This window comes from Euleptes europaea, chromosome 9 (genome assembly GCF_029931775.1).
Source record: "Euleptes europaea isolate rEulEur1 chromosome 9, rEulEur1.hap1, whole genome shotgun sequence".
In the NCBI taxonomy this organism is placed as follows: domain Eukaryota; kingdom Metazoa; phylum Chordata; class Lepidosauria; order Squamata; family Sphaerodactylidae; genus Euleptes; species Euleptes europaea.
The window spans coordinates 89,983,912-90,001,502 of record NC_079320.1 but is presented as its reverse complement, the minus strand read 5'-3'; the positions used below and the strand labels follow the sequence as shown (position 1 = coordinate 90,001,502).

The 17,591-nt window shown below is 44.7% G+C and overlaps 1 protein-coding gene across 1 annotated transcript in view; it reads right to left on the bottom strand.

The window, feature by feature from the left end:
• Positions 1–17,591, bottom strand: part of HTT (huntingtin) — a 156,153-nt gene that overhangs the window by 44,262 nt on the left and 94,300 nt on the right. The window contains exons 44-51 of the mRNA XM_056855166.1: positions 16,866–17,042; positions 16,395–16,471; positions 14,572–14,710; positions 7,127–7,249; positions 5,834–6,044; positions 3,983–4,128; positions 3,421–3,598; positions 27–119 (exon numbers count right to left, since the gene is read on the bottom strand). Of these exons, the coding sequence (XP_056711144.1) occupies positions 27–119; positions 3,421–3,598; positions 3,983–4,128; positions 5,834–6,044; positions 7,127–7,249; positions 14,572–14,710; positions 16,395–16,471; positions 16,866–17,042 (1,144 nt within the window). The remainder of the gene's footprint in view (positions 1–26; positions 120–3,420; positions 3,599–3,982; positions 4,129–5,833; positions 6,045–7,126; positions 7,250–14,571; positions 14,711–16,394; positions 16,472–16,865; positions 17,043–17,591) is intronic.

Here is a 17,591-nt window from a genome sequence, read left to right as displayed (position 1 = left end):
TCTAAAACTACCTCTGCAGATCTTACTTGGTGCTTGAGAATCCACTTCATCTTCACTAGCGGCTTTCACAAGGCTCTTCCTTTCTGGACTAAGAAGCTGATTTCCAGGCTCAACTGCCACTAAATGAAGCACAGTGTCAACGGTTTTCACAGAGCATATTCATTTGCTTTAGCTATCGTCCGCCTTTTTCACTCAAGACCAATTACAAAATTCAGCAAAGCAATATGAACAGTATAATACGTATACTATACAGCATAGTAAGAATTGATTGCAGTTAGAAAACAATGCAATAAAAATAACATAAGACATGACATATAAGAAATGTAAAAAAAACCTGGATTACAGAAATTAGAAAACAATGCAAGAAAAACAATGAAGTGCCATGAGCTGCAGCCCTTGTCCCTCTGTAGGAGAGTCCTCCTGAACAATTCTGTTGTCCACATCCTGCAGAGTGACAGGAATGTGGGAGCCTTCCTGGCCTCCTCAGACAGACCATTCCACAAAGTGGGAGCCATGACAGAGAACTCCGGGGTGTGGGAAGCTGCTGGCCTTGGCCATTTGCAAAGTGGTCCTTTCAGAAAGCTCTGGTCAGGCGAGTGCAGCTGCCACCTTGGGGCACAGTGGTAGAGGCAGTCCTTTAGGAATGGGGGTCCTAGGCTAGGAAGGGCTTTGTGGGTGATAGTCAGTACCTTGAACTGAACCTGGGAACTAACCGGCAACCAATGGAGAACCTGCAGAACAGGTGTAATATGCATACTTCACCTAGTTCCTGATAATAACAGAACTGTGGCATTCTGCACCTGGGGTTTCCAGGCTGTCTTTAATGTCAGACCCATTACAGCAGTCTAGCCACAAGGTAACTGTGGCATGGATCCATGGGGCCAGATCAGTCTGGTCATGGAAGGAAGACATCTTCCAGGCTAAATGAAGATGGCAGAAAGCACTTTTTTGCTGCTGAATGAATTTGCTTCTCCAGCACCGGTGATGGGTCTGGTACACCTCTGACAGTTTTGACCGTTAAAGCCTTACACGGTCTGGGATCTTCATATATGCAGGTCCGCCTCTCCCAGTATGCCCCTCAGAGAGCCTTGCGTTCAGCTAATACAAACCTGCTGGTGGTCCCTGGCCCAAAGAGTGTCTGGCTGCCCTCGGCCAGGGCCAGGGCTTTTTCGGCCCTGATCCCAGCCTGGTGGAACTCCCTTCCTAGTGAGATCAGGGCCCTACAGGGTCTTAAAACAATTCTGCAGGGCCTGTAAAACAGAGCTGTTCCACTAGGCCTACGGTTGAGGAGAGCTACGGCTTTTACATCTGAACTGGACTTCCTGACAGTTTGTGCAAGTGTCCAGGAAGAAATTGATCACACACCTAAGCAAGATGTGCTGATAATCACAGGCAACTGGAATGCTGAAGTGGGAAACAAAGTTGAATCAAATATTGTTGGAAAATTTGGGCTAGGAGTACAAAATGAAGAAGGAGAGCGACTCATAGAATTCTGTGAAGACAAGTTGTTCATAGCAAATACATGTTTCAGGCAACCGAACCGATGACTGTGTATGTGGACATCACCAGATGGCCAATGCAGAAATCAAATAGATTACACAATTGGAAGCAGAAGATGCAGAAGCTCTATTCTCTCTGCTAAAACAAGACCAGGAGCTGATCGTAGTATAGACCATGAATAGCTAATATCTAAAATCAGAAAAAAGCTGGAGAAAACCACCAAAACATTCAGTGCCAAAATACAATCTAAACAATATGCCTAAAGAGTTTAAACAAAATGTAAAGAATAGATTTGCATTACTAAGTTCAAGTGAATGTAAAGAAGAAGAACTATGGGTTGAAACCAGAGATAGTATCAAGGAAGAATGTGCATAGGCTGTTCCTGAGGAAACTCTTAAAATTTTCAGGATAGATGAGAAGCAAAAGTAAAAGGAGACAGAAATAGAATCAGAAGTCTAAATGCAGTGTTCCAGAGTCTGGTACACAGAGACAAAGAGAACTATTATCATAATCAGGGTAAAGAAATACAAGAGAACAACAAAAAAGGAAGAACAAGAGATCTGTTCCACAAGATCCAAGGAATCAAAGGGAAATTTAAAGCACAGTTAGGCATGTTGAAAGATCAACATGGAAATACATTAACTGAACAGGGCAACGGTGGGAACGATACACTGAAGAACTATACAGAAGAGATGAAATGAAGACAGATTCCTTCCAAGAAGAATCTTTTGAAGAACCTACAGTATTAGAAAGTGAAGTGAAAGCTGCACTGAGAGCAATTGGGAGAAAAAATCACCACGAATAGATGGGATATCAATAGAGCTATTCCAAGCCACAGAAATCGCTTGGAATGGCTTCCCATATTGTTGTAGCAGTAATTTTTGTTGTGTTGTTAATACTAAAATATCCCACAAAATCTCATTTGCATTTCTGTATTACATCATCTTGTAATAATAATGAATCGTTTAATCTCCATCTTCTTTCTTTCTTAATTCTGCTTTCCCATCTTATTTCTATTAGGTTATGATCTGCCAACATCTTTGGTGATAAGAGATCTTGAGCCGCCACCTTACTGCTGTGGTTAAATGGCTAAGAGTGAATGAATTGAAACTGAACCGTGACAAGATAGAGGCAATGCTGGTTGGGAAGCCTGACATTTTGAAGGACAGATGCTGTGCTTTCCATTTTCAGTGGGGTTCACCTGATCCTTGCTGTCTCAGCTAAGAGCCTTGGGGTTATAGTGGACCCAACACTACTGATGGAGAAGCAAGTTAATGCAGCTGCAACAAATACTTTCTTCCAACTGTTTAAGCCTAAAAGACGGCTCCCTACCTTGGTCCGGCCATTTGGAGTCATACCTCAGCCACATCGAGACTAGATTATTGAAATACATTCTGCATGGGTCTGCCCTTGAAGTCAACTCAAGAGACTCCAGTTGATACAAAATGCCACAGCTCATCTATTATCGGGTGCTACTCAGAACATGCCTCTTACACCCATTCTGCAGTCACTCCTTTAGTTGCCCATCAGTTACAATTCAAGGTTCTGGATATCACATGTGTGGCCTTGGACCCCACAGAGCTGCAACGCTGCCTTCCATGCTCTTGATTCCCATTGTGATCTAAACGAAACAAACTAAGCTTTGCTAGAGAAATGTTTGATTTTGGAGTCTCACACAATGGGAGGTTGGGGGAACCATGCAGACCTCAAACCCCACCCCCCCGCTCCAGGCTTGTCCACCCAAGTTTTGCTTTGTATTCAAGTGATATGTGGACCATATGCCAGTTTATTGCACACTGGCCTTGCTGCTCTTATTCTCAGCCAGCTGTTTTGCCCATCCATCACTGTAATGTTGCTTGGAAGAGAGATGCTGAGGGATGGGCCGGTTTGCTCCATTCTGCTCCCATCAGGCTAATTTACCTGCTTCTATAATAAAGCGTACACAGTTGATGAGGGAGCACACGTGGGTCGTGTACAGGGCTGAAGCCAGCAGGTTCCACAAGTTGGATTGTTGTAACATCAGGCAGCAGCAATCCAACACCGCCTGGATATCAATACTCAGTGGAATATGTTCATGTATCAAGTGCCATGAAAGTATCTGGAAAGGGAAAAAAATGCAATTCTGTTTTTCCCTTGTAGTTAATAAGATTATTCTACCTCACCTAATTTGGAAAGCAACAGGAATAAACATTGTCAGCCAAAACACTCCAAGTGACTTTAACCATTCTAGATATACTATATATCCCCACATTCATTGTCTGAGACGGTTCTGCGATGTGTGATTCCCCAGGCTACCCTCCCCCTCACATAGCTCTCAGCATCATTTCAAATGGCTTCCACACATGTAATCACAACGCAATTACGCGATTATGCTAGATAAAACATGGACATTACTGGATACCAAAACTCTCTGAGCTGGCATGGTCAAAGGTAAGAGGAGCGAAGATGGGGCTTAACAAGGAATGTCCTGGTGGTTTCTTACCTCAACAGACATCACAACAAATTTCAGAATGTCACTCTCTTTGTCATGTGGAATGCGGAGAGAGGCTGGCAGTTTAGGAAGCAACACCAGATACTGACTTAAAGCACGAGATAGGACCATTGTAGATTGATAAAGCACTGTGTCACCTACAGAATAAGGAAATGTCAAAGTAAAACCAATTTTTATAGGTCAACTCAAAACATTAGTGTCCTCAATGTCAATTCCTAGCTCACTCCATAGCGACACGATATAAGGGTCACATGACATCTCTATTTATTCAGTCTGCCTTTCTCACTGAGACTAAATCTTCTGAAAAATGTTTCTGAGAGCAATTCCATTAAAATTACTTTTGCCAATTTTTTTATAGATCTAATCCAATTGAGGAATTAGGCTTTAAGTCTGAAGTCATTCAGAATTGCCTGCACTAAGTGGCCACCCAAGTTAAATCAAGAACTTTCTCTGTATCCTAGAACACCACACTTTGTGTGTCTATGTTTGAGAGTAGCAATCCATGAAAATTTTGATTGGTCACAGTGCATATCTATATTTGTTTGCCATTATATTTAGCCTTACCACTAATTCTGATTTAAAAGTTTGTGAAACTTTAATAAGGGAACAGCATGGTAGGGCTTGTTTCCATGCATCATTCAGGTTCTCCAAAATTTTGCTATAAGGTGATCCATCTGACACTATTCGTTTTTACAGCTCCAAGTGTTTTCTTAATCTCTGATACTCTGATTATTTAGGGATGTAATTTCCAGTTGCTCCATTGCATCCAGTTTGGGTTGTGATTGGTTCCCTGTGCATAGGTATCCTTTTGTTCTCTATAGTTGCCAAAATCTAAGGGTCTGAATGCACGTAGTAAGATGTCTCCTTCAGATAACTTGATGGGAGGATTTGCTCACATTCCCACCTGACTGCCGTAACGGAAGTAAGGATTTCCAGAGACTGCAACTGCCCTCCGCTTGTCAGATATTGTAATAAAGATTACAAATATTGATCTGTGGAGACAGGGGACTGGGGGAGAGACGCTCCTGCTCTGACCAAGAGAAGGACTGAAGAGCTGCTTTGGAACCTTCCGTCTCTGGTTCTCATGGGGAGCTTGCTATGGAGACCAATCTGGGTCTGCATTATGTCCTTTTCAGGAACCATGAAGATATTGCCAGAATTACACACGACTTGTGCAATGTTCTTCTCCCTTTGTCTTGATACAAGGTGGGACTTTTGATCTAAGAACTGCTGCAGTAAACAGATAGCAATTGATCCTTCTATGTAGCTAGGGGCAATAATGGGAGTTATTAGGGCAACTCACCCAGCTTAGAAGTCTCCCACTTTTCCACACAGGGAAACAAACAAACAGGACCAGATACAGGCAAAAACCCAGGCACTAGGCTAACTTCCAGCATTCTTCAGAGAAGGTATGTCAGGAAGGCACAAACACAGTTCCTTCTCCTTACTCTATTAATGAGAACGTAATACCACTATCTGTAAAGGCAAAGATATTTTGTGTAGAGGGGACCGGAACTTACTTTTCCTAGTGTCTTCCCCTAGTTAACAGAGAGGGGATCAATTTGTTTATTGACATGACTGCTCGGACTCAGACTGGTTGAAAGTGAACAAGCAGTAGCCTCATTTTAGCAAGACACCTTCACTTACACATACCTGGCATGGTTTCTCTCTACAGGTACCCTGGTAGAAAAAGAAACCACCTATCACTGCAACTTGACTGTACACAGCCCATGAGTCTGACTGAGCACAAACATTCACTGGATTACTGGGTAAATGAGTCACTGCAGAAATTCAACCTGCAGAAATACAACATCGTAATATGACACTTTTCATGTCTATTACCAAAGGTATCACTCAGCTTGTTCCAGTATACAGATGTTTCAGTTGGCTGTAATGGCTGAAAGACTTGATGGCTGATGGGAAGTTTTTGTACTGCAGCAGACACATGAGCAAGAGTCACCCTACGGGCTGTTTCAAAAAGGTTCTTCTGATCCCTGGAGAGTTCTTGCATGCCGAGGCTTAAACATGGAGCTAGAAGGCTTACATTAAAGTCCTGAAATAACAAACAGTAACAGAAACACTGATAACGATCCAGGCAGGGGGCCAGATTAGCCAAATCCAAGAGAGCTGCATAGCACCTGAAGGAATGATATTTATTGTGGTATAAATGTTCAGAAGCTAGAAGGTGAGGTGGAGGGAGTTTGTAATATTATATTACCACTGTGTGCACATGGCATGTAGACACACACTCCAACTGAATGCAACGCTTCATGCATCCAAGACCGTGAGCTCTGATGCATGAAAAATTGTGTTAATCTTTAAAATAAGATTTGCAAGACTGTTATGCTAGCAAGAACACATTCCATGAAAAAATAAAGAAAATAAGTTATGCCTATATGATGTAAAATAAATCACAGTCAAGCTTCTGCACAATTATTCAGATCTGCACTGGAACACCTAGTGGAAATTTTACAGCATGAACTCTGGTGAAGTCCATGAACAGTCACAATGGCCTGGTTACCCAAGGTTTATCAGTAACAGGCAGAAAGTTGAATTGTAGCATGCACACAGTGCAAATCACCCTGATTGCCAGAACACACAGAAAATGGGACAGGTTTACATTCGTCATGCTAGTTACAAAGAATATCTGTGCATACAAGTCTCACTTTTATATAAAGTATGTTTTTATTTTTCAAATTGGGGCCTCTCCCATCTGTTCAATGTGAAGCACATTTTAAAATTCCACATAACAGTTTGAAAATGCTAAGGTATTTGTGTTGGTCCCCACATATTAGCCCTTTTGTTCAACATGGAATGATTAGCCTAACTACTTTTGCATTTCAAAATTGCTGTGCCTGGAAACAGTAAGTGGTTTTTTTTAAAAAAAAAAAATTACCAGCTGAATTAGATAAACAGATAGCCAATTCGAAGAGGTATACATCCTTACTCTGCCAAGAAGTTCACTGGGTAGCCCTGGGACAGTCCCATTCCAAAAGACTGACATACCTCACAGGGGTGTTGTGTGGATAGAACGGAGAAGAGTAGAGCCTTGAGTTCCTTCGGCAAGATAAAATGTGATAAATACATTAAAGCAACCCCCTCCCCTTTACTTTGTATGCAACCAAAGCTATTTACCTTATGGGTCATGAAAGAATTGAGATCCGGTTGAGGAAGCCGATTCACCAGTTCTGCACCTTCTAGCAGAGAGGAGTCTGATCTTGTGTAGCACTGTGAACTCACTAGTGAAACATACCAGTCCTTTAAAGAAAACGACTGCAATTAACTGAACATACTGATACCAAAAATGAGAACCAAGTAGGTCAAGTAAACTATGCCTGCTAAAAAGTATTTCAACTCCAAAAGCTGAGCCCTACGAGGAAAGGCTGAGGGACTTGGGCATGTATAGACTGGAGAAGAGGAGGCGAGGGGGGACACGATTGCTTTCTTGAAGTATCTGAAGGGTTGTCACTTAGAGGAGGGCAGTGAACCGTTTCTTTTGGCAGCAGAGGATAGGACTCGCAATAATGGGTTTATTTTATTTATTTCTCATATTTGTAGTCTGCCCTCCCAGCAAGCTGGCACAGGGCAGATAACGTCATTTAATTTTTTTTACAAACATATAATAACAATGCGGGTGGAAAGGTACCGGAAATAATTTTACAGTAGGAGTCGTTCAACAGTGGAATCAGCTACCTAGGGAGGTAGTGAGCTCCCCCTCACTGGCAGTCTTTAAGTAGAGGCTTGGACACTTGTCAGGGATGCTCTAGACTGTTCCTGCATTAAGGTAGCTGATTTCACTGTCGAATTTAAACCCATTATTGTGAGTCCTATCCTCTGCTGTCAACAGGAACAGCTCCCTTCCCTCCTCTAATACTTGAATACTTGAAGAGAGCAATCATGTGCCCCCCTCAACCTCCTCTTTTCCAGACTGAACATTCCCAACTCACTCAGCCTTTCCTCATAAGGCTTGGTCTCCAGACCCCTGATGATCCACGTCGCTCTCCTCTGCACCTGCTCCATTCTGTCCACATCCTTTTTGAAGTGAGGCCTCCAGAACTGCACACAGTACTCCAGGTGCGGCCTGACCAGTGCAGTGTACAGCAGAACTATGACATCTTGCGATTTGGATGTTATGCCTCTGTTGAGACATCCCAAGATCGCATTAGCCTTTTTTGTTGCTGCACCACACTGGCTCATCATATTTAACTCACGACCCATCTATACCCCAAGATCTTGTTCACACAGACTGCTACCCAGCAGTGTATCTCCCATCCAGTATGCGTGTTCCTCATTTATGTTACCCAGATGTAGAACTTGGCACTTTTCTTTGTTGATTTGCATCTTGTTCACATCCACCCACTTTTCCAGTGTGTTCAGATCTTGTTTAATTCTATCTGTATCTTCTGGTGTGTTCGCTGCTCCTCCCAATTTGGTGTCATCTGCATATTTAATTTGTAGCCCCTCCACATTCTCATCTAGATCATTGGTAAAAATATTGAAAAGTACCAAGCCCTGTGGCACCCCACTAGACACCTCTCTCCATTCAGAGGAAATGCCATTGATAACTACTCTTTGAGTATGGTTCTCCAATCAGTTCACTATCCACCTAACTATCCTAGGGTCCAGTCCACAGTCTTCTAGTTTACCCATCAGAACATCATGGGGAACCCTGTCAAAAGCTTTACTGAAATCCAGGTAAACAACATCAACTGCATTCCCTTGATCCAGTAAGCTTGTGACTCGATCAAAGAAGGAAACAAGGTTGGTCTGGCAGAACCTGTTGGGGACAATTCCATGCTGACTTCCCCAGATCACCAAATTGTCCTTCAGATGCTTGCAGACTGATCACTTAGAAATCTGCTCCAGGGTCTTCCTTGGGACAGAGGTTAGACTGACTGGCCTGTAGTTTCCTGGGTCATCCCTCCTCCCTTTTTTCAAAATTGGAATAACATTCACACTCCTCCAGTCTTGTGACATGTCTCCGGTTCTCCAAGAGGTCTGGAAGATGATGGACCAAGGCTCTGCAAGCTCTAGAGCCTTGGTTACTCACCGTGAAGGCTTCTTCTGCTCTGGGATACGGAGGCCATCTTAAGTGTGGGTGTTTCCTCTTCCTCTTGTTCCGGGAGGCAGGACCTAAAAATTTTAACTGCCTATCTCTGGAGGGAATGCCCCCGCCCTTTTCAGTCTAAGACTTTCCGAGCAAGGAGTGTTACCATTAAACAGAGACAAAAAAGGTAAAGCATAGTAGAAAAGAGCCTGGCAGAAATGCTTGAGGTAAGTTTTAACTTGTATTTTAACTGTAACAACATTAATAAAGAACTGCATTTAACCCCAACCTTGTGTAGTGGAACTTCTTTATTGGTAGAAAACACCATTGAATGTCATTCTCCTGAATTACTAGGACGTCTGTGCGGGCAAGATGGCCTCCATATCCCAGAGCAGAAGAAGCCTTCACGGTGAGTAACCAAGGCTCTTTCTCGCTCTGGGAGAGGAGGCCATCTTAAGTGTGGGACTTAAAAGAGCTGTCCCTGCCCGGGTGGGATCAGACGTCGTGGAGAATACTCTGGAGAACCCTCCTGCCAAAGGAGGCTCAGCTGAGGCAAAAAGATTAAGTTTATAATGCCTCACAAACGTGGAAATTGAGGACCACGTCGCGGCCTTGCAAATCTCCTCTATGGGAGCTCTGCGGTTAAAGGCCGCTGATGTGGCCGCACTCCTGACGGAGTGTGCTGTCAATCCCAAAGGGACTGCAATTTTGGCTGCTTTGTAAGCTTGAGTGATGCAATTGGTGATTGTGCGGCTGATGGATGCACGGGACATGGGTTTGCCTTTATTTGGAGCTGCCAGATTGATAAAGAGAGAGTCTGAGACTCTTAGGTGTTTGGTACGGACAATGTATGTATGAAGGGCCTTTCTGAGATCTAAGGTATGCCAGATTTTCTCCTTTGGGGTTTTTGGGTTTGGACAGAATGAGGGAAGTATGATGTCCTGATCCCTATGAAAACGGGAGTTAACCTTCAGGATAAAGGAAGGGTCAGGAGCAAGGACTACCTTGTTTTTATGAAAAGTGCAAAGACCTGGCCTAACTGATAGAGCTCCCAGTTCGGAAACTCTCCTAGCCGATGTCACAGCTGTTAAAAATAGAGTCTTCATTCTTAACCAATTTAATGGAATGTTTCTTAAAGGCTCAAATGGATGTTGAGTAAGGGCTGTTAGGACCGTATGTAGGCTCCAGGTAGGGAACCTGTGTTTAACTGGAGGTGAGATTAAGGTAAGTCCCCTTAAAAAGGCTTTAATATGGGGATGACTAGACAGAGGATAGTCTGAAACATTTGGGACAATGGTAGCAATTGCCGCTAACTGACGACGTAGAGTCGCTGGAGATAAATTCTGTCTTCGTCCATCTTGCAGAAAAGACAGGATGTTGGAGGTAGTAGGTTTGATGGGATTAAGATGTTTTCTTTGACACCACCTCACGAAGGCCTTCCACGTAGTGTTGTATATTCGCTTTGTAGACGGTCTTCGAGCAGCAAGTATGGTTTCTGCTATCTCTGGGTCGTAACCTAGCTTCAGCAGGCGACTCCTCTCAATACCCAGGTGGTCAGCCTGTACCAGCCTGGATCTGGGTGAAGAATCGGTCCCTGGAGTAGGAGATTTGGTCGAAGCGGAAGCGTCCACGGTTTCACAATGGACATCTCTATTAGAGTGGGGAACCAAGGACGACGCGGCCAGTAGGGTGCCACAAGAATGACTGTGGCTTGAAGGAGATTGATTCGTCTGAGGACTCTGGGAAGAAGCGGGAATGGAGGGAAGGCATATAGAAGCCCCAATGGCCATGGTGCCATGAGCGCATCTGTCTGTTCCGCTCCCACCTGGATGTATCTGGTATAATATGTTGGGAGCTGGTGGTTTTTGTTTGATGCGAAGAGATCTACTAGGGGCATGCCACATTGAGTTGTCAGGAGATGGAAAACGTCCCGATTCAGGGCCCACTCCGCTTCGCTGAGGTCTTGTCTGCTGAGCCAATCTGCGCTGACGTTGAGAACTCCCTGAATGTGCTCTGCTGTGATGGAGTATAGATTGGTCTCCGCCCAGGATAGGATCTTTAGAGCCTCCCTGTGTAGAGCAGAGGATCAGGAGCCCCCCTGCTTGTTTAGGTGAGCCTTGGCTGCCACATTGTCCGTTCTCACCAGCAGATCTGTTCCGGTCAGGTGATGTTTGAAGTGCAGGAGGGCATAATAAATTGCATGGATCTCTAGAGCGTTGATGTTCATTCTTGGTTTGACCACGTGCCCTGTGCTGGCTGACCCTGGAGGGTGGCTCCCCAACCTGTAAGAGATGCATCCGTGAATAGCTGCACCGGCGTTTGCCGTATGCAGTGGACCCCCTTCTGAAGATTCCCTGGGATGGTCCACCACTTGAGACTGCGTCTTGTCGTGGCAGAAAGGAGAAGAGACTTGTTTCTCTTTATCAGAATATCCTTCTGGTAAATCTTGAGAAACCAATGAAGAGGCCTGGAGTGTAGTCGTGCCCACTGCACCGCCGGAATACATGAAATCATTAGGCCCTGTAATTTTGCCAGGGTCATGAGGCGGACTGTGGATGCTTTCATAGTTGTCCTCGCGAGAGTGCAAATCTTGCGGATCTTGTCGGGCGGAAGAACCAGAGTGTTGGCGATGGTGTCGATGTACACCCCTAGATGGCGCAGATGTTGAGTGGGGGTGAGATGGCTTTTCTTCTGGTTGACTAGAAAGTGATGACCGTTGTGTAGAAACCTGAGGAAGCGTCGGTATGTTACAAGCTTGTTGAGGTATTTCAGATCGAGGATGGCCCGCCATCCTCTGTCTCTTTTTGGCACGGTAAAGAACACGGAATATATGCCCAACGATTGTTCCGAGGGGACCACATATTCTATGTCCTTGATCTCCAACAGGTGCTGGATAGCCGCTAAGGTTCTGAGCCTTTTTTCTGGTTGACGAGACACAGGGGACACAACTAGACGATCTCCTGGTCTTTTGTAGAACTGTGTTTGATAACCGTTAGTGACAATCTGTAATACCCAATGGTCTGGATGGGAAGTAGACCATTGGTTGTGAAAGAGGCTGAGTCTGCCCCCCACCGGTTGCTGTCTGGCGTCATTGCCTTGGTTGACGAAAGGACTTGTCGCCTCGGTCACTTTGGAAATTCTGGGTTCTGGAGGAATTTCTAGAGAAGTGCCCTCCCCTACAAAAGGATCCCCTTCCGTAACTCCATTGACCTCTGCTCTGTTCTGGTCTGTACCGCGAATACGGATGGTAGGGACGAAAGGAAGTAGAGTTAGGGAACCCCTTTGACTCTTTACGGAGGCTTCTGGGTAGGTACTTCTTTTTATCTTTTGAGTCCACTAATATTTCTTCCAATTTTTCCCCAAACAATTTCTTTCCTTCATAAGGATAACCCATTAGAACTGCTTTAGACCTGTGTTCGGTTTGCCACGGGCGTAACCATAGAGCCCGCCTAGCAGCTGTTGTGGTGGCTAAGGCCCTTGCTGAGAAACACATGGTATCCAGCGTGGAATCAGCCAAAAAGGAGACTGCCTTAAGGATTCTAGATACTCCTTCCATAGCGCTTCTATCCTCCTCTGGGATCAGCTTGGCTAACTTCCTAGTCCAGACTATAGCTGCCCTGGACACTAAGGCAGATGTAATTGAGGAGCTAATGGCTAATGCTGAGGCTTCGTGGGCTTTCTTACAGGCCAATTCAGTCTTTCTGTCAGCAAGATCTTTTACAGAAACCAACCCTTCCCCTGTAACTGTGTCAGAGGTATGCAGTGCAGTAATGGGATTTTCCACTAGGGGGATCTTTAATAAATCAGCAGCACTACTGGCTATGTTATACAGTTTTCTAGTAGTCTGAGGGAACTGTTTCCCCCCCATGGGCTTATCCCATTCTTCTTTTAGCAGAGACAAAAAATAATCAGGTACAGGTACCACCTTATCAGTGACAGTATATGAATGAAAGAACTCCTTTGCCCCTTTCTTTTTCTCTTGAGAGGGGGTAGAATCATCAGAAAGATCTAATGCAGCCAGGGCTTTTATTAAAAATGGCTGAAAATCCTCAGCCTCAAAGAGCCTGTTTTGTTTGGTTGGCTTGGGTAAAGGGTCCTCTCCTTCTGAGAACTCGCCCTCCTCTCTATCGGAATCATCATTATCAGAAGAGAAAGGAGAAGGGTCTTGTCCAGTTTGCTGGGGTTGAGAGGATGAAGCTGCCTTTAGGGCTGCTTTTGTGGGCCAACCACCGCCCCCCTGTGATGTATGCGGGCCAGTCTGTTCCCCGCCGCCCGCCTGGCTGTTTCCCCGGAGACTGCAAAGGTTTTGATCCAGAGACGGAGCTTGCATACCGGCTTGCATGCCACTAAGAGAAGGGGCCGGGGAAGAAAGCTGAGCTGCTCTCAGTCCCTCAGTAAAAGCGTCTTTAATTAGTGACGTTAGCTCTGCTCTTAACAGAGCGATTTCTCCTGCGGCTGAGGTGGCCGGCTGTGGGGGAAGGGGAGGGGATGGGTTCACATTACCAGCTTCTTGGACGCTCCGCCCAGGATCTTCTTGAGGCGAGACGCCTACGGCCTGAACCACGGGGTTAACGACCGAAGTCGCTGTTTTCCCCCGGCCGTTCCCAGTATCAGAGGAGCGATCTTGGTTCCTGGGGGATTTAGCCACAAGCGCAGCAGACGCGTGGGCACGAGCGGCTGTGAGGAGGCGTTTGGTGCCGTGATGGGATGAGCCGCCTCTCTTGCGCTTGTTCCCCGCTTTTTTAGTTTTGCCTTTCAAATCCCTGGAGTGAATGTCAGAAGGCAGATCCTGGGTGAGAGGCATAGCCTCTAGTAAACCCGGATCCAAATCTCCCTCAGAGATAAAATTATCAGAGCGCTCGGTCGCCATCTTGTTTTGGCGGGAGAATAACTACTCTGCCCTGCCTCAGAAGACAGAGAGGACAGATAAGAGATAGAGTAAAGAATAAAGGATTTTTAAAAAAATAGGATAGAATAGAAGTGGACAGTAAAAGGAATAAAATAGGTTGTTCTATAGCACAGGTAAGAGAGCTGTGAATACACTGCTCTCCCGGAGCGAGGCAGGAACAAGACTGGAAAGGGCGCGGCCTTCCCTCCAGAGATAGGCAGTTAAAATTTTTAGGTCCTGCCTCCTGGAACAAGAGGAAGAGGAAACACCCAGAGCGAGAACTAGACAGTTCTTCGAGCACTCTTGGGTGCATACTGTCTGGCTCGGGGGATTTGTACTCATCGAAACTACCTCTCTGTTCATGTCAACTAGCCACCTGGATGCCATGGCTTGCCTACTACTATCTCTAGATGAGCCCGTTCTCTTCTTCAGGGAAAAAAACTGAGGCAAAATATGCAATGAGCCTTTCTGCTTTCTCTCTGTCAGAGTTTCTCCATTTTAATCCAACAGTGGGCCTATGGCCTCTTTTACCTTGTGTTTGCTGCTCACATATCTAAAGAAGCTTTTCTTGTTGTAGCTAGCCTCTCTGGCCAGCATCAGCTTGTACACAACAGTTACAGTTTCAGAGGAAACTATCTTACTTACTTTGTCTGGAGTTATTGTTTCCAGAGCTGGCTGGTTCTCCCCGTCCAATGGATGTGAAGTTATACAGGGTGATGGGCTCACTGTGCCTGAGGCTACTGTAAGGCGAAACCTATCCAACAGCGAGTAGAGTCTTTGGTGTCTAAAAACAGGCACAGAAATGCAGTCAGAATACAGACATGGCCCAGCCCAGGTGTCTTTTTTATTAAGTCCCAGAACATGCATTCTAGTAATATTTCCAATCAAGAAAGAGAAAAATAATTTTGACATTACAAGGAATAAAATAGATGTCAAAATACACAGGATAAATAACAGAGTTATGAATTGCCTAACATTTTCATGTAACCCAGACTACCGTTAAAATGCGATGAGGACCACGGTAAAGAAGTACTACCTGAAGTGAAAATGAATCTGGTGTGCTTGAGTCTGGAGTAAAACAGTGTTGCACTTACCTGTAACTGTTGTTCATCGAGTGGTCCTCTGTGCAGGCACACAACTGTTGGGACTGCACAGAGGCCACGAAGATGAAAACAGTGTTGCATTTACCAGGACAAAGGCTGCTGTTCATTGAGTGCTCCTCTGCGCAGGCACATTGAATGGTCCTCTGTGCAGGCACACATGGGTACTGTGGCTGGCCTGCGCATGCGCAGTCCCCATGTGGGACTGCACAGAGGCCACGAAGATGAAAACAGTGTTGCATTTACCTGTAACTGTTGTTCATCAAGTGGTCCTCTGTGCAGGCACACATGGGTAATGCACATGCACAGTACCCATGTGGGACTGCACAGAGGTCACGAAGATGAACAGTCATATACATCAGCCCTGGTACTCTGTGGTAAACATAGCCCACATTTACTGTATCAGTGTGTGAGAAAGAACAATTGCCTCAAATGCAGCCCCAGAACTCTTGATCAGGATGCCTAATCTCTCAAAAAAAGCTACACAAGAAACTAGGGAGCCTTTGCCCCAAGCATTATTTCCCCCAAGTTACAAGCTAAAAAGCTTGCTGACAGCCCCTTTCCCTTAGGGAAATAAAGATACGCTAGGAGGGAGAGTGGTCAGAGTGCCAGACAGGGCTGGGGAGAAGCAGGTTAAAATCCCTAATCGACCATGAAGCGCACGATGTAGCCCCGTGCTTTTCACAAACCCACTTCAAAGGACTGTGAGGCTAGAGAGAATAAAACAGAGGAGGGGAGAGCCATATATTCTGTCCTGAGCTCCTTCAAAGAAGGGTATGATAAAAAAATGTCCAGGTTGTCCACAGCGAAAGGCTGCTGCATTCCCATGTTTGCGCCACCTCTTTGGAATGCTGCTTGAAACAGAATATACCCTATTTGTTTCTTGATAATCTGGCCAAGAAACTCAGTCCCTGCTTGCTTACTTCACACCCTCAGTCTCTTTTGATTGTGCGAACAGTTACGTTATGTTGTTCTAGTGCTGTCTATAAGAACAGCAGGAGACCAGCAACATGCTAAAAATGTGACCATCTTTAAAACTTTCCCTTATAGTCAGAGCTTAGTAATATCACAGTTAAAGCAACACAGATTTGCTGGATTGGGAGGAAATCAGTGGTAACTGAACATTATGTGAAACGTTGCTGGGATTCTGAGCTTTTACTTTCTTCCTTGGCAGAACCAGCAGGCGTGATCCTGAAGGAGGATTGGCCACTTTTTATCCATTAAAAGCTGAGGAAGAACTCCTGTAACTGAACATCTCTCTGATAAAGCAGCTGTTTCACCACTATTTATGGAAAGAGCTTTAAAAAATGTCACATTTTAAAGCACTGTTCTATATCATATGACAAACGTGCACAATCGTTATGTTACCTTTGGGCTAGCCCGCTGTTTTGAAGGTATTCCTGAATCCTATCCAGTTCTTCAAGTGGTAACTGAGCAATGCTGTTCTGTACAAAAGCAAGAAAAAGAAAAAAGAGAACAGGTTTGCAACAATTTTCTGAATGAAAAATGAGAATACATTTTAGTCCACATTATAAGGTAAGGTAAGAGTCCGACACCCTTGGTTCTTGGCAAACCTTGGCACATAGTGGTGGTTTTGACATCAGTTACTACAGCATTTAAATAGCCTTTATTTAATTTATTTAAAATGTTTTATTTCTGACTTTCTCTGCCAGCGGTCTTAACTACACAGAATTCTGCCATAACTCAATCAAACCTTCCAACACAGATGGGAGATGGTCTTACTCCCAGAAATTGTTGGACATGCAGATTTTAATTTACCTTCTATTATTATATCAAACTATCACTCTGTATCTAAAACATTAGCATACATTTCTATACCTGCTGCGTTGCAGCTAAAAGCATTTCTACTCGTCGGCAAGCAAGAGTGTCCACCATGCGAGCCACCACACGGAACGGGGTGCACAAAAGCCTGTCCATGTACAACATTAACACAGCACCAGACTGGCTGAGATGAATCCCTTCTAAGCACTGCAAGGTTTTCTTCACTGTGGTTGGCTAAACAGAGGGGAAACATAAAAGAAAATTAGAGTTTTTCATCTTCAGACTAAAGCCTTAGCGCCGAGCAAACAATTCTTTCCCCTTACTGGCTTTATAGGCTGATGCCCATGATGCACATGGGCATGCACACATGAACTCCTCAGGCATCAAAGGAAACGTTGAGAAAAACTTCAGTGTATTCTTTGTTTGAAGTATTTACGTCCTGCCCTTCTAGCTAAAAGTGTATCATCAGGGCAGGCTACAGCAAACATCACACACTGGATTACAATAAAAGCCAACCAGAGAGCCCCTGAATTCACATTTCTCATCATAATTAAGGCCAACATAATTTTTTTTTAAAAAAGAGATCCCGGCCCGCAGCTACTAGTTAACAGCAGGACTGGCAACAGCCACTATCTTTAACATTTGGTGGAATGCTGAAATTCCTTCAGCTAGCCCTTGACAAACCCCCAACCGCAACAGGCAGTTTTACAACTGGTGAGAAATGATTTGGGAAAGCCCCAAAAGAGGCAGCGAAGCACTGCTAAGCAAAGCCTTTCCAATGGG